We start from the raw sequence: 23,836 nt of genomic DNA on the forward strand, positions 1-23,836 counted from the left end.
CTAGCATCAACCCTATCAACCCTAGCATCGAAGGCCTTAGTCTAGACACCTTTTTTTCCAGATCACATTAGCTGGTATATTTCTTAGAGTATCAAGGGTTTAATCAATGTTAGATTGAGAAGGCTAGGAGTTGCGATCTTGCCAGATTGGAGAATGCCGGTTTCTTCTTTCCTTTCAGTCGTGGACACACATGCATGAAACCATCTGTCCATACACCAGCATCACTTGATGGACCTAGTGGGGTTGTGAACTAGCTGGAGTTGTTTCAAGATTCCAGGAAACATTCTATATGGGCTGCAACTGTTAGCATATTCAGCCACACTGACATTTAGCTCAGAATCCAGAACTCATCTGTTGAAGAGAACTGTGATTTTAGATTATTGCATAAGTGTTTCCTCTAATATTTTTTTTTATAACATGCAGTGAGAAATCTTTTGAGTGTAAACACACGGAACCACAACTCGTTTTGCAATATCCATGCCAAAGAATTGGCTTGGATATTTACTTCTGTTTGCAGTTCCATTCTTGCAGTTCATTCTATGTGTTCCCTTTAAACCTGTCCATCTTTTCAGAAACGGCATGTGATGTAGTTCTTGTGGATCTGGGTCGCTTTTGAATGAAAATAGGAAGGCTCTTCTTCATAGCTCATTCGTTTTCCCTGGAGAGCAGCTTTGATTCATTTGGTCCAAAAGCATCTGTGGGCAAGGAGAGCAAGTGATGATAAATATGGGATGTTTTTGTTTTTTAAAAAGACATGATTTGCACATTTATATTAGACATCATGATATCATTACATAAATGCACTATTTGCATTATGACATCATGATATAGGTCCTCATTTTAATGTTGTGATGGCTTTTACGGATGTTGGCAGATTTGATATATCCTCATTTATAGGTATATGCATATAAGGGCTGTTACATATTCTGAATATACAGAGATACATGTTGATTACAATTGAGTAAAGGTAAAGGTTCCCCCGCACATGTGTGCTAGTCGTTTCCAACTCTAGGGGCCAGTGCTCATCTCCGTTTCAAAGCTGAAGAGCCAGCGCTTGTCCGAGGACGTCTCTGTGGCCATGTGGCTGGCATGACTAGACGCCAGAGGCGCATGGAACACTATTACCTCCCCACCGTAGTGGTCCCTATTTTTCTACTTGCATTTTTATGTGCTTTCGAACTGCTAGGTTGGCAGAAGCTGGGACGAGTAACAGGCACTCACTCTGTTACGCGGCACTCGGGATTCGACCCGCCAAACTGCCGACCTTCTGATCGACAAGCTCAGCGTCCTAACCCACTGAGCCACCACATCCCTTTACAATTGATTACATACCACCAAATCAGGTGTCAATTCTTAGCAGCCACCTTCTCCAAGACAGATACATAAGCGCATACTTAAATTGAACCTTATTTGTCCTTTTTCTGCCCTAAGTCTTTAGCTGAAACTGTTCAACCTCAGATGGAGCCTCCAGTAATTACACCTCTTCAAGGATGCAGTGACAATGCCCCAGAAGCTTCAAGAATGAAAGGAGTAGGGAGACCCAAGAAATTTGCCAGATTCAGCATCTACAGACAGCTCCATCGACATACTATGCATCACGCAGATAGCGTGAGCAGCGTAGACAGTGATTCTTGTGAGTGATTTGTTTACTTATTCATTGTATTTTTGTGCCATATTTCAGGGTCAAAATCCCTTCAAGGCAGGTCTCAAGAACTTTGAGGATGATATAAAAAAATGAAAAATAAAAATGAATTGATGGTTTTATTCAAATAAAATCAATCAATCAATTACCGTAAATTTCTTCATAAAATAGGGAAAAGTTGAGCAACATAAAGGTAGGTGGCACTCAGGTTATTATATATGCTGTACTCAAGGGAGCAAAATAATATCTCTTCTTATCTTCACAAGGAACATATGATGAAGCTGGGATGATTGAATGGCTTCAGGTCAATGAGATTTACAATCTAATGGCAATTTGGAACTGGGTCTCCTCATTCCTAACACCAACTATTGCTAGACTGATCTCCAGGATATATAAAGAAGGGTTGTGCCAGGCTTCTGAAATATTTTTTTAAAAGATGCTTCAGAGAGTACAGGAACATGAACATAACTCCTGTTCACACTTCTTTGTTAGAGTGATCACTTACTTCACTTAACTGTTACTGGTGATACGAAATCTCACTGTAATGCATGCTGACTAGTGTACATTGAAAGTAACAATAAAGATATTATTCTATTCTTTGTAAGATGGAAGGAACAGAAAGAAAATAGGAAAAAGTTCTTTGCTCTGGGAAATTAACACGTGTTGTTGGAGGCAGGGAAGGAAAGAGAAGAGACCCTTACTCTATTCAATAACATTCTGCTTGCTCTGCTTTGCGGTTGCATGACTGGTATTAATTTAAAGAAGATTAAATATTTTCATAATAATTGAGATTACTGTTAATACCAAGTTCCAAAAATCTGTTTTGTGTTTGTGTTGAATCTGTTTTGTTTGAAACAGGTAAAGGCTCAGTCCGCAGTCTGAAGACTGGGGTTGGAGAGCTTCTTGGTGAAACTCGATTCTGGCATGGAAAAGATTATTGCAACTTTGTGTTTAAAGATTGGGTCCAACTGGATAAACCCTTTGCTGGTAAGCATCACTGCAAGTTAGAATCATATCTGGACAGTCAGTGGGACCAAGGAATTTGTGACAATATTTCGCTAGCAGAGGGCAAAAGCCTAGATCAGTGGTGGCGAACCTATGGCACGTGTGCCAGAGGCGGTACTCAGAGCCTTCTCTATGGGCATGCCTGCCGCCACCAGCAGCTTGCACAGGTCCATTAGGCCACCAGCGGCACCCGGAGAGGCAGCCCTGCCCAGCACAAAGAAGGCAAAGCAGCCGGCTAGCAAGCTCGAGTAGAGGTGGTAGATCACACCCCCATGCGCTCGCTGGCCTCTGTGTGCAGGGGCTGATGGTGTCAGGCAGCAGCTGCCCCTGCCTCGCCTTGCCTTGCCTCACAGCAATGGCACCCCTGCCCTACCCCCTGCCTCACCCTGCAGGACAAGCCTCCTGCCCTCCGCCCCACCCACCAGAGACCCTCTGTATCTCACCCAATACTGCCCTGCCCCCACAGGCATCCTCCCATGAGCAACATCAAGGTGGCCACGCCCACCCAGTCTGCCATGACCACCACAGCCACACCCACCCAGTGGGTCACAACCCCCACCCACCCTGAGGGCACCCACCCACCCTGAGGGCACCACAATGCTGATGGGGCCCCTGGCACTTTGCGATAAATAGGTGGGTTTTGGGTTGCGGTTTGGGCACTCGGTCTCTAAAAGGTTCGCCATCACTGGCCTAGGTGATTGGGTATCTTATTTCCCACAATAGCCAACCAAGTGTTGGTAGCATACCCAAGAACAGCTGGTGGTTCTTTGGGCTGTTGACATTTTGTTTGTTTGTTTGTTTGTTTGTTGTTGTTGCTGCTTCCCTTTTAGATTTTATTGATCGCTACACCATGCCAAGGATGCCATGGCATGACATTGCCTCTGTAGTCCATGGCAAAGCTGCACGGGATGTAGCGCGGCACTTCATTCAACGCTGGAACTTCACAAAGGTGGGTTTCATATAATTTTTAAATTATTTAATTGAACAATTATTCAGTGATTAGGAAATCTTCTGAATCCCTAGTCTGTAAGAAGTAAAATGATGTCACAGTCATACTGCATGTTAAATCTTAACCTGAGTACATTTTTTTCCATTTTTTTCTTTTTTCTTTTTATGATACAAGATGATGAAATCCAAATACAGGTCCCTTTCATACCCTTTCTTGTTGCCAAAAACTCAGCGAACAGCTGATGAGTTGAAGTATCAAGTCCCCGAGGCTGTGTACGCCAAAGTGCAGGTAGGAATGTTGGAATATTCATGAAAACGTATAACTGCTCCATAACTGGCAAGTTAGACATTGGATTCCTTCTGTCATCATAAGAAGCCTTATAAAATGACTCCAAAATTGAAATTGTTCTGAACCGTAGATTAAATGCCACTTTTCATCTTTCTACATCCCTGATGGATCAGGAGAGGTTGTGGAAGAGATCCACAGCCTTTTATTTTTCTTACCCACTGAAAAATGTCTATATAAAATATTCCATTCTTCAAAACAGAGACAAAGTTACCCCTGAGGATATTTACTCGTAGGTAAAGTCACTCAGTGTTCAGCAGCCTTCTGGAATCTACTAACAAAAGACATTTCCCAGTTGTATCGCTAAAGTAGGCTTCCATTTACCACTTCAATTTCATTAAAAAAAACTTTTAAACAATGTGGCAGGAAAATATGTTTCTGGACTCCTAAATCATGAAGAATGGGAAAGGGAGAAAGAGAAGACAGATACTCTTCTCTGGAAAAGCTCTTCACATTTCTCAATTATTTGCGAGATTGAGAGTCGCAGTCTAAGATGATTTGAAAAATGTTAGATTGGGAAAGCTTGTTTCTTGTTCCACAGGAAATAAATCTTAGGAGTTGGAATGACTTGTCCAAACACAATTAGTTGGTAAGAAAAAGTTTCAAAGGAGGTGATTGTGGATGGGATTGATTGTTCTCTTGTAATGCTGTGAAATTGAAAATTATTTGTCTTCCTTGACTTTATGATCTGCTGGCCTTTGCTTTTGCAAGATAAGGCCCCTGGCTAGATAAAATTTATTTTCAACAGGAGAATCATCATCTCAAAGCAAAACAAACAAACAAAAAATGTTTATCAAACATTTTTAAAAATGAGAATGATTGATGGAAACTTTTGCTGGAACAAAGAAAGAGTTATTTTGCTCATTGTAGGCATGGAGCAGAGGTAGGCAACCTTGGGTCTTTTATGACTCATGGACTTCAACTCCCAGAATTCCTCAGGAATCCACGAGTCATAAAAGAGCCAAGGTTGCCTATCCCTGGGACAGTCACAGCAATTTGAAGATAAAGCTTTTCAAACTGAGCGTGACTCCTAAGGATGTCTTGTACACAACCATGGAGTTTCCTTGGTAACAGTACAACAAAAGTAACTTGCCACCGCTGTTTTCTGGATTATTATTATTTTTTTAGTTTCTCAGTCTAGATAGCCCTAAAGATACCACTTCTTGTCCTTCTCTTTTTGATTAGCTAGGAGGCAGCAGTAGCCACTAACAGACAGCTTCCAACAAGCAAAGTCAATGGAGGAAGCCAGGTTCACTTAACGACTGTGTAGTTCACTTAACAACCACGGCAATTCCCTTAACTTTGGCAAAAAAAGGTTGTAAAATCAGGCACAACTCATTTAAAAGTCAGCTTGCTTAGCAACAGACTTTTTGGTCTCAGTTTTGGTCATAGGTCAAGGACTATACCTGTACTAACCTGCTTAGGTTATCCAAAGTTGACTATATATTGCAATTTAAGCAGTTTTATCAACACATGCATGTACCTTTTGAATATAGACAATATAGGACCATTGGATCCAACTTGCTACCCAGTGCAAGAATGTAAATTAAAGTAGATCTTAGACAATTCCTTCTCCTACACATCCAGTGAGGCAGGACTCATAATTTCCCTTTGTCATATTGTGAAACTGTTCTTAGGAATCTGCTTTTCTCTTTTTTAAGTCCACTAGTTCATGACCTGCAAGAGTTTTAGCAGATGACATCATTCTTTTCAAACAAGAGGAACAAAATGCTTTGTTGTGTTAAGGCTGGTAAGAGGGGTAGGAGCTGTTTGAGGTTTTTCTACTGATTTTCTTAGGAAAACCATCTTCTGCTGACAGAAATCCCTTCCTCCTCCTTCTCCCTTTTGCCTCCTCAGATGAAGCTAGTGACAATCTGAGATTATTGTCTGATATTCCCTTAGTTGCTTCCTGTTTGGAAAATGGATAGAGTCCAGCAATAGAGTTTACCTCATTCTCAGCTCGCCAGTTCTTGCATGTTCAGTGTCCCAACACCTTCAGGCAAGGCTGAAAAGCAACAACTGCAGTCAGTCAGCGAGTGGGTTCGCATCTCACTCAGTGCCACTGTTTGCTTGATGATAAGCCACAAATAGGGGCTTCAGACGACATGCTAATCCAGAGGTCTTCAAACTTGGCATGCTGGCTGAGGAATTCTGGGAGTTGAAGTCCACAAGTCATAAAAAGGGCCAAGTTTGAAGACCCCTGTGCTAATCCAACAAAAAGTCATATTAAGACTTGCTGCCAGAAACTGATTCTTAGGAGACAGAGCTGACAGAGCCAAACCATTGCATATAGTTCGTTTTTTATGTTAAAACTGGGTGGGTGCTGTGAAACAGAAACTCCTTGTATATGATTATCTATCTATTTTTTTAAAAAAAACAACAACTGGTGTTTACTCTCCCAGGTGCTTCGTTCTGCTGCCGACTGGTCTGCTGGTATTAAGTACCATGAAGAATCGATCCATTCTGCCTATGTGAGCGTGATAGAAAACAGCAAGTACTACATCTATATAGAGGCAAGTAGTTGCTATGTGTAGAAGACCTGGCTCAGTTCAGTGAAAGTAGCGGGAGGCTATATTTATAGTTTTCATATAGGTTGAAATTCTTCAGTGACATAAATAGTGCTGTCTTTGCCTATATGTGCCCAAGTAGGAGTATTTTCATGTTTGGAGGCAGCTGCCTTAGAAGGCCAGGTGGGTTGTCCCCTGGAGTTGGATGGAATCATTGGGCCTCTTCTCCATCACATATCTTATGACTTATATGTTGTCTTCTGTAGAAATCAGGCCAACAGTAACATAAATGAGGCTTTCCCAGCTTGATTGCCCACCAGATGGGTGGACTTCACTTCCCAGAATTCTCAGTAATGTTCACACTAGCTGGAGGACCCTGGGAGTTGAGGTCCACATAACTGGAAGGTTCTCAGTTTGGGGAAAGATAATATGAATTTACTCCAGCATTTTATAGGAGTCTGCTTCTATTGTGTAATTTTGGCCTGTTTATTGCTTTCTGGGTTGAAATGGTAGACTTTCAAAGTGCAGAATGAGTCACAATTCATTATTTCCTTCATGCACACAGAAGTGTCATGTTGAGTGTACCTTCAGAAACTATGGCTCATCGTTGTAATAAACTTTTTGTGTTTGATGAGAATGATCAAGGATACTGAAGATACTCAAATTCTATCAATGAGAAATATAAATTAAACATTCCTTTGCAGAGCTCCAATAATTTCAATGCATTTTTTTTTGTTATTCTTGATTGATTGGTTGATTGACTGATTTATTTATTTATTTATTTATTTATTTATTTATTTATTTATTTATTTATTTATTTATTTATTTTATTTATTAATGGGATTTATATCCCGCCCTATCTCCTGGAGGACTCAGGGCGGCTAACAACAAAACATATAATGAGTACAGAGATTAAGATGAAAATAAAATTAGAATCATCTGAGCAATAAATTAAAATTAAAAATTAAAATAAATTAAAAATTGTAAATATAATTAAAATGCCTGTCAGTCCAGGTCAGCCAGGTGGAAAAGGAGTGTTTTGAGGCCGCGGCGAAAGGACTGGAGATTTTGGGCCATCCGAAGCTCAGGGGGGAGCTGATTCCATAGGACTGGCGCTCCCACAGAGAAGGCCCTCCCCCTGGGGGTCGCCAGTCGACATTGCCTAGCTGACGGTACCCTGAGGAGGCCTTCTCTGTGTGAGCGTACTGGGCGATGGGAATTCGTTCCCGGCAGCAGATGGTCCTGCAAGTATCCCGGGCCTAAGCCATGTAGGGTTTTAAAGGTAAGTACCAGCACCTTAAATCTCACCCGGAGGGCAACCGATAGCCAATGCAGCTCACACAGGAGGGGTGTAATATGGGAGTATCGGGGTGCTCCCATCACTACCTGTGCAGCTGCATTCTGCACCAGCTGAAGCCTCCGGGTGGTCTTCAAGGGCAGCCCCATGTAGAGGGCATTACAGTAGTCTATACGGGAGGTAACGAGTGCGTGGGTGACTGTACATAGGGCATCTCGGTCCAGAAAGGGGCGGAATTGGTATATTAGGCGAATCTGGGCAAATGCCCCCCTAGCCACGACTCCAATATGATCTTCAAAACTGAGTCGTGAATCTAGGAGGACGCCCAGATTGCGTGCTCTATCAATTGGAGGTAGCATCTCTCCTCCTATAGTCAAAGATGGAACCTCTTGGACTAAACGAGATGACGGTATGTAGAGCCACTCAGTCTTGGCCGGGTTGAGTCGAAGCCTGTTCTTTCCCATCCAGATCTGTACCGCTTCCAGGCAACGGGACATCACATCGAGGGCATCACTGGGTTGGTTCGGGGTGGAGATGAATAGCTGGGTATCATCAGCATATTGATGATATTTCACCCCGAAGCCACGGATGATCTCTCCTAGCGGCTTCATATAGATGTTGAACAGGAGGGGTGAGAGCACTGATCCCTGAGGCACTCCACAACTAAGGGGCCTAGGGCTTGACCTCTGCCCCCCTGTTAACACCATCTGCGAACGGTCCGAGAGGTAGGAGGAGAACCACCGCAGAATGGTGCCTCCCATTCCCAACCCCTCAAGACGACGCAGTAAGATACCGTGGTCGATGGTATCAAAAGCCACTGAGAGATCTAATAGGACCAGGACAGAGGAATAACCTCTATCTCGGGCACGCCAGAGATCATTCACCAGTGCGACCAATGCCGTCTCCGTGCTATACCCGGGTCTGAAACCCGATTGGTACAGATCCAGATACTCAGCTTCCTCCAGGATCAAAGGGAGCTGTCGTGCCACCACGCTCTCAACGACCTTCGCAAGAAAGCGAAGGTTGGAGACAGGACGGAAGTTGTTTAAAATAGCTGGATCCAATGCAGGTTTCTTAAGGAGGGGCCTTACCACCGCCTCTTTCAAGGCGGCAGGGAAGTACCCTTCACTCAGTGAGGCATTGATAACTGCTAGGAGCCAGCCTCGTGTAACCTCCCGAGATGCATAGACTAGCCAGGAGGGACACGGGTCCAACAAACATGTGGCGGCACTTAGTTTACCCATGATCTTGTCCACTTCATCCGGAGTCACAGGATCAAACTCTTCCCAAATGTTCTCAGCCAAATTCATCGTTTTCCTCTCGTCAGATACTGCCCAGTCAGAGTCCAGACCAGCCCGAATCTGAGCAATTTTGTCCACCAGATATTTACTAAATTCCTCAGCCCGTCCTTGTAGGGGGTCCTCTCCCGTCCCTTGATTTAAAAGGGAGCGGACCACTCTAAATAGGGCGGCCGGGCAGTTATCTGCGGACGCAATGAGGGTGGTGAAGTAAGCGCGCTTTGCCACCCTCATTGCCACAAGATAAGATCTAGAAAAGGATCTTAACTTTGTTTGGTCAGACTCGGATCGACTGGTTCTCCAAATGCTCTCTAGGTCCCTTCTCCGGCGTTTCATCTCCCGCAGGTCCTTGGAGAACCAAGGAGCGAGTCGGGACTTGCGCCGGGTCAGAGGCCGCAAAGGGTCAATGCGGTCGAGAGCCTCCGAAGCAGCCTGTTGCCAGGCATTAACTAAGGACTCGACCGGGCTGTGGGAGAGGGAGGTGGGAATCAGTCCAAGCGCCATCTGGAATTTATCTGGGTCCATCAGGCGCCTGGGGCGGAACCATCTGGTCGGTTCCGCCTCTTGACAGCGGGGGGTGACGTGACGGAGGCCCAACCGCAGGAGATAATGGTCTGTCCATGAAAGGGGTTGCGATGTTGGAGTAACCCCATCCAGTCCATTAAGCCATTGCCCAGAGATAAAAATAAGATCAGGCATGTTTCCTCCCTCGTGAGTTGGGTCCTGGGTAATTTGGGTCAGGTCCATGGCCGTCATGGAAGCCATGAACTCTCGGGCCACCTCCGATGCACTGCCCAGGGAAGGTAGATTAAAGTCTCCCAGAACCATAAGTCTTGGAAATTCAACCGCCAATCCTGAGATGGCGTCAAGTAGCCTGGGTAGAAACGTTGCTGCGCAGTTTTACAGTTTTATCTGACCCAAGCTGCAAAGACTGGGTGAGTTACAAAGAAACAATATTATAACTTAATGTTATAATGTTGCTTCTTTGTTAGCCACCCAGTCGTGGTAGATCAGGGCTTTTCAACCAGTGGTACGGGTACTACCTGTGGTACATTGGCACCTGGCAGGTGGTACACGGCCATCCTAGAAAAGTGGTAGCAGGGGAGGGGAATGAGCTGAACCGGTGGCAGCACTGCACAAGCCTGAGCGAGAGATGGCTGGAGCTGCAGGGCTGTCAGGGCTCAGCGAAAGCACCAGGATCAGCACTTCTTCGGGGCTGTCGGGGCTCAGCGGAAGCTCCAGGATCTGCGCCAGGCTCCAGGTGGAGCCCGGCGCTGATCCTGGCGCTTCTGAGCCCAGAAGAAGCACCGATCAGCTGGAATGTTGCAGCATCTCCAGGTCTTGTGATTTACATTCAGATGCTTGGCAACTGATTCATATTTATGGCGGTCCCAGGGTCATGTGAAGTGACCAAAACCTGCTGCAACCACCCAGCAGAGGGGAGGGGATAAAAACCAAGCACCCCTCACCTCACCCCCACTGCCAATGCTCAACAGAAATGCTCACAACAATGAAACCCTCAGACAGGAGGAAGAGTGCCACCGGGCGGGCAGGCAGGTGTCTTGCTCGGCTGTGGCTTGGGGGGCACTTTTTCCAGTGCCACTGTAACCTCGAACAGTCACTAAACGAACTGTTGTATGTCGAGGACTACCTGTACTTCATCACTTTTTTCCTTTTTTTGTGTGTGTGGTCATCAAGTTTTTAACACTTTGCTAGGCAACTGGTGGTACTCGGATGTTGCCATATCCTAAAAGTGGTGCAATGGGTGAAAAGGTTGAAAAGCCCTGTTGTAGATTATACTATACCATTATTACACTCTACCAGAGTATAACCCATTATACTATAATGTTATAATCGAGAGAAACAAAGCAAATAATTTTGTAAATGAAAATCACTGCGATAACAGTCCATAGTTAAAGGCCACTGGAAAAAATGTAGATTTAATTGTCTTAAATCCTCAAAGAGCAGGGGAAGAATATTGCACAAAGTGGTGTCTATCACTGAAAAGATCTGCTGCCTTCTCTGTGCTCCATGCAGCTCTTCAGAAGAGGCATCTCTCGAGAAACTTTCTTCCTTCCAAGAATTGAAGAAACTTTAATCTGTCTGCTAGGGAACCTTTCTGCATGGCTGAGAATTCTGGAATTCATTCCAAGATGCACTCTTTGATGAAATAGTATATTCCAGCCAGAACTTTCCATGACCTTGTGTTTTTCAGAAGTGTTGGGAAATAAATGTCCCAGAATTCTCAAGCAGCCAGCAGGAATTCTGGGAGTTGTTTCCCAGGGCATTGAGAGCACAGCTTTCTATGTAAATAGAAAGCACTGGGATTTTGCTCAGTGCTTTCCTGAGGCTAAGGTAGTAACTGGAAGAGAAGGTTATTAATTATAGATTCCACTTTTAGAAAAGCCAATATTCTCTGACTTCTTCTCGTCAGATTTCCCAAAATAATCTTACAAATAATCCCAGAGCTGCTCCTTTAGAAAGGGTTGCCTTTCCATATATTGTACATTAAGGTAAAGGTAAAGGTTCCCCCACACATGCGTGCTAGTCGTTTCCGACTCTAGGGGCCGGTGCTCATCTCCGTTTCAAAGCCGAAGAGCCAGCGCTTGTCCGAGGACGTCTCCGTGGTCATGTGGCCGGCATGACTAGACGCCAAAGGCGCACGGAACGCTGTTACCTTCCCACCGGAGTGGTCCCTATTTTTCTACTTGCATTTTTACGTGCTTTCGAACTGCTAGGTTGGCAGAAGCTGGGACGAGTAACAGGCGCTCACTCTGTCACGCGGCACTCGGGATTCGACCCGCCAAACTGCCGACCTTCAGATCGACAAGCTCAGCGTCCTAACCCACTGAGCCACCGCGTCCCTATTGTACATTAAAAACATGCAATAACTCAGTTTTGTTAGCAGCATAAATGTGTGCAATTTCTTTCTGTTTTTCTTTCCCCCATTATAGAACCAGTTTTTTATTAGCTGCGCCGATGACAAACTTGTGTCGAACCGAATTGGTGATGCCATTGCACACAGAATTCTCAAAGCTTACAGGTAACCTAGCTGCAAAAAAATGGGGGGGGGTGTTTTGCAACTATTTTTGCAGTGGAAAAAACTTGCTGAGGAATTCTGAAATTGAGATCCAGACCTACTTAAATTTGCCAAGATTGAGAAACATTAGCTTAGAAACCAGTGATGGCGAACCTTTTAGAGACCAAGTGCCCAAACTGCAACCCAAAACCCACTTATGTAGCGTCGGGTCTGGCTGGGCGTGGCCCATTGGATGGGTGTGGCCCATTGGGTGGGCGTGGCCCATTGGGTGGGCGTGGCTGCAGTGGTAATGGCAGACTGGGTGAGGACTAAAAAGTTCAATCAATCAATTCCAACTTTGTGAGATCTTTTTTTTTCTGCCAGAAAAAAAAGAAGTTCTGCCAGAAGTTGAAATTGATTGATTAAACCTTTTTTTTTGCATAAGGCAGAGTAGGCCTAAAGTGAAAAAGTTTTATAAAACCCAGCTGAAGGCCTAGGACTGGGGTGACGGCACGCGGGCCCATAGAGAGCGCTCTGCGTGCAACCTGTGGCACGTGTGCCATAGGTTCGCCACCACGGGCTTAGACTTTTCTAGCAACCTAGGGGAAGCACAGTTAAAAGCCTTCTAAGTTAGATAGTCAAAAAAGGTAAAGGTTTACCTGTCAAGTTGTATCAATTCTAAGGCATGGTGCTCATCTCTGTTTCTTGGCTGACGGAACCAGAATTGTCCAGATCAGTGCTTTTTTTTTGTAAAAGAAAAAGGTGCCGGAACTCACACATGTCATACAACCTGCCTTGCCTACCCTAGAAGGTTCCATCCAAAAAAGGTGCCGGAACTCCGTTCTGAGCATTCTATGAGAAAAAAAGCCCTGGTCCAGATATATTTTATATGATGAGCTAATTAAAAGTTAGATAATCTTCAAGAATTGGCAGATTTTATGGAATTTGCTGGAATGAGAGGGGTTTGCAATCAAAACTGAAATAGACGTGGCCTTCTTTTTTCTGATAAAACAAAAATAAATTTTACTGTAACTTCAAGCAGTAACTTTACAGTCCTCAATACTGCACTGATATTACCGGTATTTTATACTTTAGCTATCATATGAAAAAAAGAATAATAGAATATTTGTAGCTCAGGGTTCTTGGTGTTCTCAGAGCTTAGTTGTTTTCTTGTAGACATTTCATTACCTGACTAGGATACACCATCAGTGCTAGGTGATATGCTAGGCTAGGCTAGCACTGATGATTGTAGCTAGGCAAGTAATGAAACACCTGCAAGAAAACAACCAATATCCCCAAGGAACGCCAAGGGAAAAATATTGCTTCCTTTTGCGATGATGGAAATGGACAGGCCATATTCATCCAGACTATTATTATAAGTTCTCAGCCTATTCCTGAAATGAATTAAACAATAAATATCCATCAGTGGCTTGTGGCCAGAAAGATTACTGTGTAGATTTCTGTCGTTGTGTATGTTTTTTTATCTCATGATTGATGCAGCTTTTCAACAATATGGGCCCATTGTCCAAGGCAGATTTGTCACACCCACAAGTATAAGTCTGGATTTATAGGCAGAATGTTGAAACTCAGGGGCCAAATAACATGTTACACCTTCTCACTTGATGTTGCCAGATATTACCACGATTTTCCTTCTCTATCTAAATGCTTGATGAGAACTGAGGTTTGTGTGTGTGTTTGTGTGTGTTTGTGTGTGTGCGCGCGCGTGCGCGTGCACACCTGTGTGTGTCTTTTCCACTTCTCTTTGTTTAATCACTTAAGTGATATGTAAAATGTTGCTGTTTACCTGAATGGCAAGTGACTACCTTTTATATAAGGGAATGAAAGGTCTTGGCAGGGTGGAATATTCTAACCTAACAATGTCTTGAAGAGCATTGTAGCTTCGCATAGTCTGGGCGAGAAAGAACATTGAGAATTGTCTGGAATTTCTGAAAGGAAGGCTTGCATTTCAAGAAGCCCAATCATTAGCCGCTGTAGCCCTGGATCATCTCTGAACTGTGAGACTGTTACAGCAGCTTTGGATTTAACAGCTTTCATGTATAACCTTTTCAGTTCCTGCTTTTTTTCCTAGACTGCTGCTTTTCAGTGAGTTTATGACAGTGTTTATTATTATTATTATTATTATTATTATTATTATTATTATTATTATTATTATTATCTGGAATCCTCAGGCCCAAATATAAATCAGTTACCGAATGGCACAATTATTTTAAAAAAACCAAATGGGATATACAGGTAGTCCTCGACTTACAGCAGTTCGTTTAGTGACCGTTCAAAGACACAACGGCACTGAAAAAAGTGATTAAATGACTGATTTTCACACTTATGACTATTGCACAAACACACACCCCCACCGATCACGCAAATAAAATTCAGACGCTTCACAACTGGTTCATATGTGCCTGTAAAAGAATTATTTACATCTGGTCAGGAGCAAGCCTTCCTAAATTCAGGGAGATTTGTTTGGAGTTATGCGTGGTTAGGGTGGCATTACTTATTACAGGTAGTCCTCGACGTATGACCACAACTGAGCTCAAAATTTCCATTGCTAAGCAAGACAGTTGTTAAGTGAGTTTTGCCCCATTTTATGACGTTTCTTGCCACAGTGGCTAAGTGAATCGCTGCAGTTGTTAATTTAGTTAACACAGTTAAGTAAATCTGGCTTCCCCCTTGACTCTGCTTCTCAGGTCACAAAAGGGAATGACGTGACCCCAGGACACCGCAACTGTCATAAATACGAGTCAGTTGCCAAGCGTCCAAATTTTGATGACATGAGCGCAAGGATGCTGAAGTTGTAAGCAGTGGTGGGGTTCAAATATGTGAACAGCCGGTTCTCTGTGTGGATGCCGCTTCCGGAAGTCCATTCTGGGTCTGGGCAACAAAAAATTAGCTTCCGGTTCTGCCAAACTGGCTGAATCCCACCACTGAACTCTGGGATATATGTGCTTGATCCGTGCTTGGACTTTTCTGCTGCTTGGTCTCGAGTCAAGAAATCCTTAAATACATGAAACAAAGCACAATGGGAATTTACCAAGCTTTCAAAGAGGCATTAATTATAAGAAGAGGAGCTGCCAGGAAGTCCTAGAGAGAAAGAAAAAGATGAATCTCTAGATTAGCATATGAGCCTTCTATCTTAATTTACTGAGAGATGTCCATGCCATTCTTTCCTCTTCTTTATTAAGGTGTCTGTGGTGCCATTCCAATAAAGACACAGAAGAAAATAAATAACCAGAACACAGATATAAGCAGTGGTGGGATTCAAATATGTGACCAACCGGTTCTCTGTGTGGATGCTGCTTCCGGAAGTCCATTCTGGGCCTGGGCAACAAAAAATTAGCTACCGGTTCTGCCGAAGTGATGCAAACTGACTGGATCCCACCACTGGTCATAAGTGTGAAATACGGTCATAAATCACTTTTTTCAATGCCATCGTAACTTTCAACCATCACTAAATGAATGGTTGTAAGTTGAGGACTACTTGTATTTTGTAGTCAGTTTCCACAATTTTTTTTTAAACTATTGAGCCTCTAGGAAGGCCTTGGCTGAAACCTTTCCAGGTTGCTTACAGGTTCAACAACTCTTGTTAGCCGAAGAAGTTATGCAAATGAAAAGTGCATTTACATAATTCTAAATGGAGCCTTGGTTTTCCATGGCACAGAATATAGCTAAAGAGGCAGAATATGTTTCCCTGGGTATAATTGTGATTCAGGTAGTGGCATAGGCATTGTAACAAATTGTATTCCTATCAAAGCAAGTGATCAATTCTCAATCCCCAGAGCATTTGCAGAAGCTTGATTGATAGTGAGACCTGCGGCTTGGCTTCCAGATCAGCATTTATGCTGCAAGAGCCCAAATGTTTCAACTAAATTGGATCTCCAGAATTCCATTTGGTAGCAAAACAAAATACCAAGCTACATTTTCTGTTTTTCCACTTAGTGTTCTGCAGACAGATAAGCAAAAATGTTTCTCAGTAAGAGAATTGGAGAAAAGATACCTGATTTTTGTGTCGATACTCTGAGCACTGGGGATATTATCCTTCCCATCGGAGCCTGGAGGCGACATATATCACCTTTGGCAATGCTAGCTAGGACTTCAGGGAGTTGTAGTTTGGCTACATCTGAATTGCCCCAGTTCCCCCATTTCTGAGTTATAGATTTGGATGGAATATAAGACAAGAAAAATATGTCTTCTGAGGTAAGATAAGATAACCTTTATTGTTATTTTTTTATTGTGGGCACAATGGCACACATCAAAATGAAATTTAGTTGCCCGCTCTCAAAGTGAAACATACATGACACACACCTAAACATACACAACATATGTATAGACCCACACCCCTACATATACAGAGTGCACTACATAATGGTGAACAAAATCTATAGTTTCAATTCTTATCAAAATAAGTTGAAATGATTGAGATCTAAAATTGATAAGTTCCAATGACAATGAAACCAGTCATATACTGCCTCCTGTTGGCCAGTAAGTGGTAAAAATAACAGATATATACTGTATAAAATACTTTGCCTTTGCATCTTCTGGTCTGTAAATTTTGCTCTTGTGTAATTATTTAAATGGTTCAGGTAGTCCTCAACTTATGACCATTCATTTAATAATGCTTCAAAGTTACAAAGATCTTGGAAAAAGTGATGACCTGTACTTGCGCTTATTAATTATTATTAATTGTTTTATTCAGTATCTTAGTATGATTTATGTTGATTGCTTATTTAGCATCCTATGAGCATCACTGAGTGTTGTGTCTTATGAATAATGATTGAAACTATGATTTATGATCTATGAACGATCATTTTGTGTTTGTATGTACACGGAAAGCTTATGCACCAGAGACAAATTCTTTCTGTGTCCAATCACACTTGGCCAATAAAGAATTCTAGTCTAGTCTATATTGTTGTGCCACCTCACAGCCCCTGATCACAATTTGGTGCTTGAGGACTACTTGCGTTTACAACCTGTTGCAGTGCCCTGCAATTACGTGATCATGATTTGCAATCTTTTTTGCTAATTTCCAGGAGGGGGGGAAACATTGGGGAAGCTGGATTTTAATGACTGGTGCTGTATTTTTGCTGTAAAATTTGTCATAAGATCAGGTCCAACTTGACTGCAATGACTTACAGTGGAAATCCTGATCCTCACTGTGGTCATAAGTCAAGGACTGCCTCTAATGGAAAGGTCAGATGGAGAATTCCCACCCTCTGAATATACACCTCTCAGTCCTTGAGACAATGGAAACATATTTAATAAATACGATCACATCTTTGCAACTTCAGTTTCTCTGATAAATAAATAACAAATGTTCTGTTTTTCCAGGCATGCTGTAGCTGTTTTTAATGAAGTAGGTTGCTCCTGGGTGATTAATTTGTCTAATTAATTTTGAAAAGTTTCGTTAATTAACTTCACATATGTGCTCTCTGTCCTGTCTCACACAGATGATAGTCTTTAATTTTAAGCCAAGTTTATGTTTACCCTTGAAAACTAATTTCAGGAAAAGCACACAGACAAAGTACCCTAGTCTTTACAAAAATAAGGATGTATTTTTATTACTTATATAAACAGTGGATTTTAGGAACAATCCATTTCAAACAGATACCAGGTCTTCTTATCCCTGCTAGCTTCAGAAGCTATTAATACAGATGTCTTCTTGTTACAGTTTTGGACCCTCGTCCCTCGAGAGCAGTTTGTTTGGGCTAGATAGAGCTTGATGTGGTTATGACTACATCCTTCTCTCTCTCTTATTCTGACTTTACTTTTCCCCCAAGTGATTCGGAAAAAATGTTCTTTTTAGCCAGAAGTACAGTATGATCTGATCCCTTTAAGAGAACATTTGAACATTGAACTAGGAGCTGGTCCACAGGCCATATATCTATGGCTAAAGATTGCCTACTCTTGATTGCCTACTCCAGGTATGTCCAAGCCATGACCCTGGAAAGCTAGTATGTGATTTATATACATTAACTATATTACAGGTAATCAATCCTTGGCTTACTACCACTATTGACTCCAAGGTTTCCATTGCTAAGCAAGACAGTTGTTAAGTAAATTTTGCCCCATTTTACGACCTTTCTTGTCACAGTTATTAAACGAATCATTGCAGTTGTTCAGTTAATAACACGGTTGTTAAGTGAATCTGGCTTCCCCATTAACATTGCTTATCAGAAGGTGATCACATGACCCTGGTATACAGCAGTGGTCATAAATACAGGGCAATTGCCAAGCATCTGGATTTTAATTACTTGACCACAGGGGTGCTGCAGTGGTCGGAAGTGTGAAAAGCAATCATAAGTCGTTGTTTTCAATGTCATTGTAACTTTGCATGGTCACTAAATAAATGGTTGTAAGTCAAGGACTACCTGAATATATATTTTACATGTGTCCCAAGACAATTCCTCTTCACTCAGGGCAGCCCAGGCAAACAAAAGTTTGGACACACACACACACACACACACACCATGATCTCTATACAGTGTAATTCTATGCTTTGGGGTGTTCTGTATGGTTTGCAGGGAGATTTCAACTTATTATGCATAAATTCAATCCCTGATGACTACATGAATACAATCAGTGCATTAATAGAGGTTTTACTTGGTTCAGCTTTTCCACAATCTTCTACAGATGCTGCTGTTCATAGTGACGTATATCCATAAGGGATTTGCAAAATTTGCTTAGAATCGACTCCTTACAAAACTGAAATATTCAGATATTATCTCACACTTTGGAAGTGTGAAGATTGATTGATTTCCCTTTCTGTTCAGCCTGACCTCCAATGGCAGAAATAGTTGCTGTACTTGAAATGAATATATAATTTAAAATTGCACTCTTTGCAACCCAGAAGTCTCACCTCCTTTGTGACTTGGTGAAAGGAGTTTTCATTGCATTAGCCTCCTGGCATTATTGTCATATAACTTCTCATATGTCTGGTATTAATTATCTAAAATTATTTTTAATTGTTTAATATGATGTTGACTGTTTCTTTTTCAAAAGCCCCAAGTGCCTTTTAATGGCTCAGAAACTAATTACTGATGGATTTCCTTCCATTTCCCCAGTCAATTTTATCCAAGCCATATGATGTTCGCCACCTACTGGTTACGGCCTGTCTCCTTGGATTACATCTCAATACAAAGTCATCCTTTTTAAACATTCCAAATTGTAACATGTGTATTTGGAAGGCTAGTCTCCATGTCAGTTCTACACATTGGCAACTTACACATTATGGGTATAGTGCATGCATGTAAGATTTCTAACTAAAGAGACACAAGGGCTTCTCCGGAAATAAAATAGCCCAGAAATTGGCTGGACAACATGATATAATATGTCAATTAGATAAGAGCAATACTTTCGGATTAAAAGGGAAAGGCAGTTTGCAAATCAAAGTGAGTGACAGAAGCTGTATTTCCTAGCTTGGCTTCAGAAATATTCATATGATTTTATTCGGTTGTTGTTCTAAGAAGATGAATTTTTTAGGAAAATATGGATTTCTCTTTGGTGTGACCTGTATTATAAAATTATTTTTTTGCCCAGTACAACTTCAGTTCCTCCAAATAATACTGGGAATTAGATTTTGGGTAGATTTGGAGCTCTCTCTAGTCTAGTTAATTTCCCCAGCATGATAGTCTCCTGAAGTGTGAGGCTACAGTTTCTACTATCTCTATCAGAGAGACTTACCCAGCACATGTTTCTAAGTGTTTTCAATTTTTTCTGAGCATTTTAATCAACCATTTTAGAACCACTATATATTTATGGCTCATTTTATTTTGGTTTACTTATTTTTGTTTTTATTTAAATATTGCTGCTATTTTTATATATATGTAGCTGTTTTTATTATTAGTTTGATTGCTTTTCAATATATTTTATACTGTCTTTTAAATAGATACTAGACAACCCATGGGTCATTCTTTGGGTCATCCTTTCAGATATTTTTCCTTACCTGAGCAATTTCTAACCTTCCCTGCATGGTTTCCCATTGACTCTCTCACTGAAAGCTTCACAGGAAGGAAGTTGCAAGTCCCAACCCGCTGCCTTTCTCCCACTGTCAGCTAAAGTCATACGATTGCCATTGACTTCCTCCTTGCCAGCTCCCCAGGCTTCCCCAGTGACTTGTGGGAAGGCGTCAGGGAATGTTGTAAATGAGGATCATGTGACTGCAGCAGCACAGAGGTGGTTCTAAACAGCAGCAGCACTGAAATGGCAAAAACAATCCAAAATTTCATTCTCACTAAAGTAATGGTCTGGGCATACTTTAAGTTAACCCATTTGAAGTACCTTGGTTGAAAAAGCGTTGCCCTAATAGGCATCATTTCACCCTGTTAAAGGTACAGACAGGAGAGTTTTAGTAGTATATAGATCTCTATCCCAGAGAGAACTCAGTTTTGTTGGATGCTTTAAAAATATAATAAACAACATTGTAGCCCAGGGTTTCTGGAAAGTGCCAGGATGGGAAAGATCTTAGCAGTGCTAACAACTTGATTAAATCATTTGAAATCTATAAAATACAAGTGCTGCCAAATGTAATTTGTTCATCAAACAAAGATTTACCAATCTTTGTTCAATGTCTGTTCTTGCTTGTTTGTCTAGTGATTTGGTGTGGTGTATGTGAAATGGGAGGGCTGTGAGAAGCATAGCAGAACTGTAAAGTGAAGATAATCTGTGAGAGAATTTGCTATTTTTATGTTCTACCGCCCTTTCACATGTTTGTAAAAATTTGTGAACAAGTTTTACAGATCATCGTTCTTTACGTAGACAATTCAGAAATAAACCCCACCTAAACATTTCTCTGTGTTTATATATTTAAATAAATCATCAGTTCCCTGATCTTCCAATATACATCTTCAAATAAAAGAGAATATCTATAGCTCAGGGTTGAACTATGGCATCCTTGTTGCTCTCTGAGCTTGGTGGTTTTCTGGCAGATATTTAGTTACCAAAAAGGTAACATCATGAGTGCCTGTACAGGTAGTCCTCAACTTATGACTGTTTAATGTTGCTCCAAAATTACGACAGTTATAACAGGACTCTTTATGGCTTGTAAAGCACTTCCAACTCATAGTTGAACTATAGAGTTCTTGGTGCAGATATTTAGTTAGTCTAGGTAACATCATGAGTGCTTCTACAGGTAGTCCTCAATTTTTGGCTGTTTATTTTTATGGTGGTTCAAAATTATGATAGTCTTGGAAAAGGTTCTTTAGCCCATAATGCACTTTCAGCTATTGCAAAGCATCCCACCCTTTCCTGCATTCATGTGATTGTGATCTGAAAGCTTGTCAACCTTCCTGAGAAAGTCAGTGGAAATTGGCAGAGAAGGTTGCAAGCTGCTGCTGCCTGCCAATAGGATTCGTTTTTCAAATTGTTTGAGAGCAAAAGGGCTGCCTGCCAGAAGATTTCAGCTCTGCGGGAAGCTGAAATCCTTCAGCAGGCAGCTCCTTGGTCCAGCTGCTTAAAGATTCTGGGAGATTGCTTAATGAATGTAATCAGGAGTGCTGGGTTTGTGGTTCTTGAGCAATACAGTCACATAACTTCTCATTTAATGACCTTTCACTCAACAATCAGGATTCCAGTCCCAATTGCAGTCATGAGCTGAGGACTACCTGTATTGTACTGAATTGCCAGTGCTGTAAAATACACAATATTGTCACAAAGCTAAATTACTTGTTGTTTTTCTTTTAGGGAAAACAAACGGTACCGAGTCTACGTAGTGATTCCCCTGCTGCCTGGTTTTGAAGGTGATATTTCAACAGGAGGAGGCAATGCTCTTCAGGCCATTATGCATTTTAACTACAGGTAACTTTACAGGTCTGGCCTGGATCCTTTTATTTTCAAAAATGTAGTAAAGTACTTTAGTAGGGAATCTAATGGATGCTTGGCCCAGATTCAAAAAAAAAAACAAATTGAGAGGCTCCAGAGTAAAAGAAGCCCTTGGCCATAGGGCCATCTGCTGAAACAAACTCTTAAGATGTAGATCTTCATTGCTGCCTAGATTTCATGATGAGCAGAACTTACTATGGTGCCTGCAATGCTAGGCTAAAAGAATAACAGAGTTGGAAGGGACCTTGGAGATCTTCTAGTCCAACCAGAAACCCTATGTCATTTCAGACAAATGGCTGTCTAATCTCTTCTTAAAATCTTCCACTGTTGGAGCACCCAAAACTTCTGGAAGCAAGTCATTTCACTGATTCATTCCATTAGGAAATTTCTCCTTACCAATGAAGGTGAATATATGGGTCCCAGGATAATGTTGCAGGATCCAATCTGGGTCCTGAGGATGGGTTCCAGTACAAGTCCGAAAGCTTGGAAAACTAAAGCTCTGGTCCCAGTGACTGACCCAGATTGGATACTGTAATTTCTCCTTAGTTCTAGGTTGGTTGTCTCCAGTGGTGGGATTCAAATATGTGAACAACCAGTTCTCTGTGTGGATGCCGCTTCCGGAAGTCCATTCTGGGCAACAAAATGCCGAAGTGGTGCGAACTGGCTGAATCCCACCACTGGTTGTCTCCTTGATTAGTTTCCATCCATTGTTCCTTGTCCTGTTTTCAGGTGCTTTGAAGAATAGCTTGAGCCCCCTCTTCTTTGTTGCAGCCCCTCAAATATTGGAACACTGCTATCATGTCACCCCCTAGTCCTTCTTTTCATTAAACCGTTCTGCAACCATTCTTCATATATTTTAGCCTGCAGTCCCCTAACCACCTTTATTGCCCTTATCTGTACTCTTCCTAGATTCTCAACATCTTTTTTATGTCAAGGCAATCAAAACTGGATGCAATATTCCAAGTGTGGTCTTACCAAGGCATTTCTTTTTCTTCCTCCGTAATGTACATCAGACTAGAACCAAGATGCTAGCTCTTGGACACATCCAATACATAGGATCTGTAGACTGAAGCGTAGTTGAGATTTTCAAGAAGATTTTCTTCATCTTAGCCCTTTCTGCTAAAGAGAAAAGTTACTCTGTAGTTTGAAGTGGGAGATTGATCTTCTGGGAAAATAAACCTGCTACTGTGATGGGAAAAAGTGTAGATAAAAATTGTTCCAGAGACTGTGATTTAAAGTTTCAATTTGTCAGATTCAAGGAACATCTAGGAAAAGCAAGCAAGAATCATTTGCTGGAGTAATCCTTTTCCTCCAAGATAGTGGTAGACATATTAACCAAGAATCTATGATTAGATCTGTAGAATTTATTTCATTTTTATAACCTTTCCTCCAGTTTACTAGCTGGTAAAGTCATGCCCAATTAAATGCAGAATTCCAAAGAATAGCTAGAAGAGATAAGAATGCCTTCTTAAATGAACAATGCAAAGAAATAAAAGAAAACAATAGAATAGGGAGGACCAGAGATCTTTTCAAGAAAATTGGAGAGATGAAAGGAACGTTTCATGCAAAACTGGGCATGATAAAGGACCAAAATGGCAGGGACCTAACAGAGGCAGAAGAGATTAAGAAGAGGTGGCAAAATTACACAGAAGAACTATACAAGAATGAGCTTAACGTCCCTGATAATCACAATGAGGTGGTCACTGACCTCGAGCCAGACATCCTAGAATGTGAAGTGAAGTGGGCCTTAGAAAAGCTGAGCAACAACAAAGCTAGTGGAGGTGACAGTATTCCAGCTGAGCTATTCAAAATCTTAAAAGACGATGCAGTAAAAGTGCTACACTCAATTTGCCAGCAAATTTGGAAAACTCAACAGTGGCCACAGGATTGGAAAAGATCAGTTTACATTCCAATTCCAAAGAAAGGCAGTGCCAAAGAATGTT

General features: G+C 41.8%; 1 protein-coding gene across 1 annotated transcript in view; it reads left to right on the forward strand.

The window, feature by feature from the left end:
• PLD1 (phospholipase D1) overlaps positions 1-23,836 on the forward strand; it is a gene marked incomplete at its 3' end in the record, with an annotated part of 135,026 nt that overhangs the window by 96,484 nt on the left and 14,706 nt on the right. Inside the window, exons 15-21 of the mRNA XM_081329791.1 lie at positions 1,432-1,633; positions 2,501-2,629; positions 3,478-3,596; positions 3,771-3,884; positions 6,344-6,454; positions 11,998-12,086; positions 21,756-21,869. Of these exons, the coding sequence (XP_081185917.1) occupies positions 1,432-1,633; positions 2,501-2,629; positions 3,478-3,596; positions 3,771-3,884; positions 6,344-6,454; positions 11,998-12,086; positions 21,756-21,869 (878 nt within the window). The remainder of the gene's footprint in view (positions 1-1,431; positions 1,634-2,500; positions 2,630-3,477; positions 3,597-3,770; positions 3,885-6,343; positions 6,455-11,997; positions 12,087-21,755; positions 21,870-23,836) is intronic.

This window comes from Vipera berus, assembly GCF_964194415.1.
Source record: "Vipera berus genome assembly, chromosome: 5".
Taxonomy (NCBI): Eukaryota; Metazoa; Chordata; class Lepidosauria; order Squamata; family Viperidae; genus Vipera; species Vipera berus.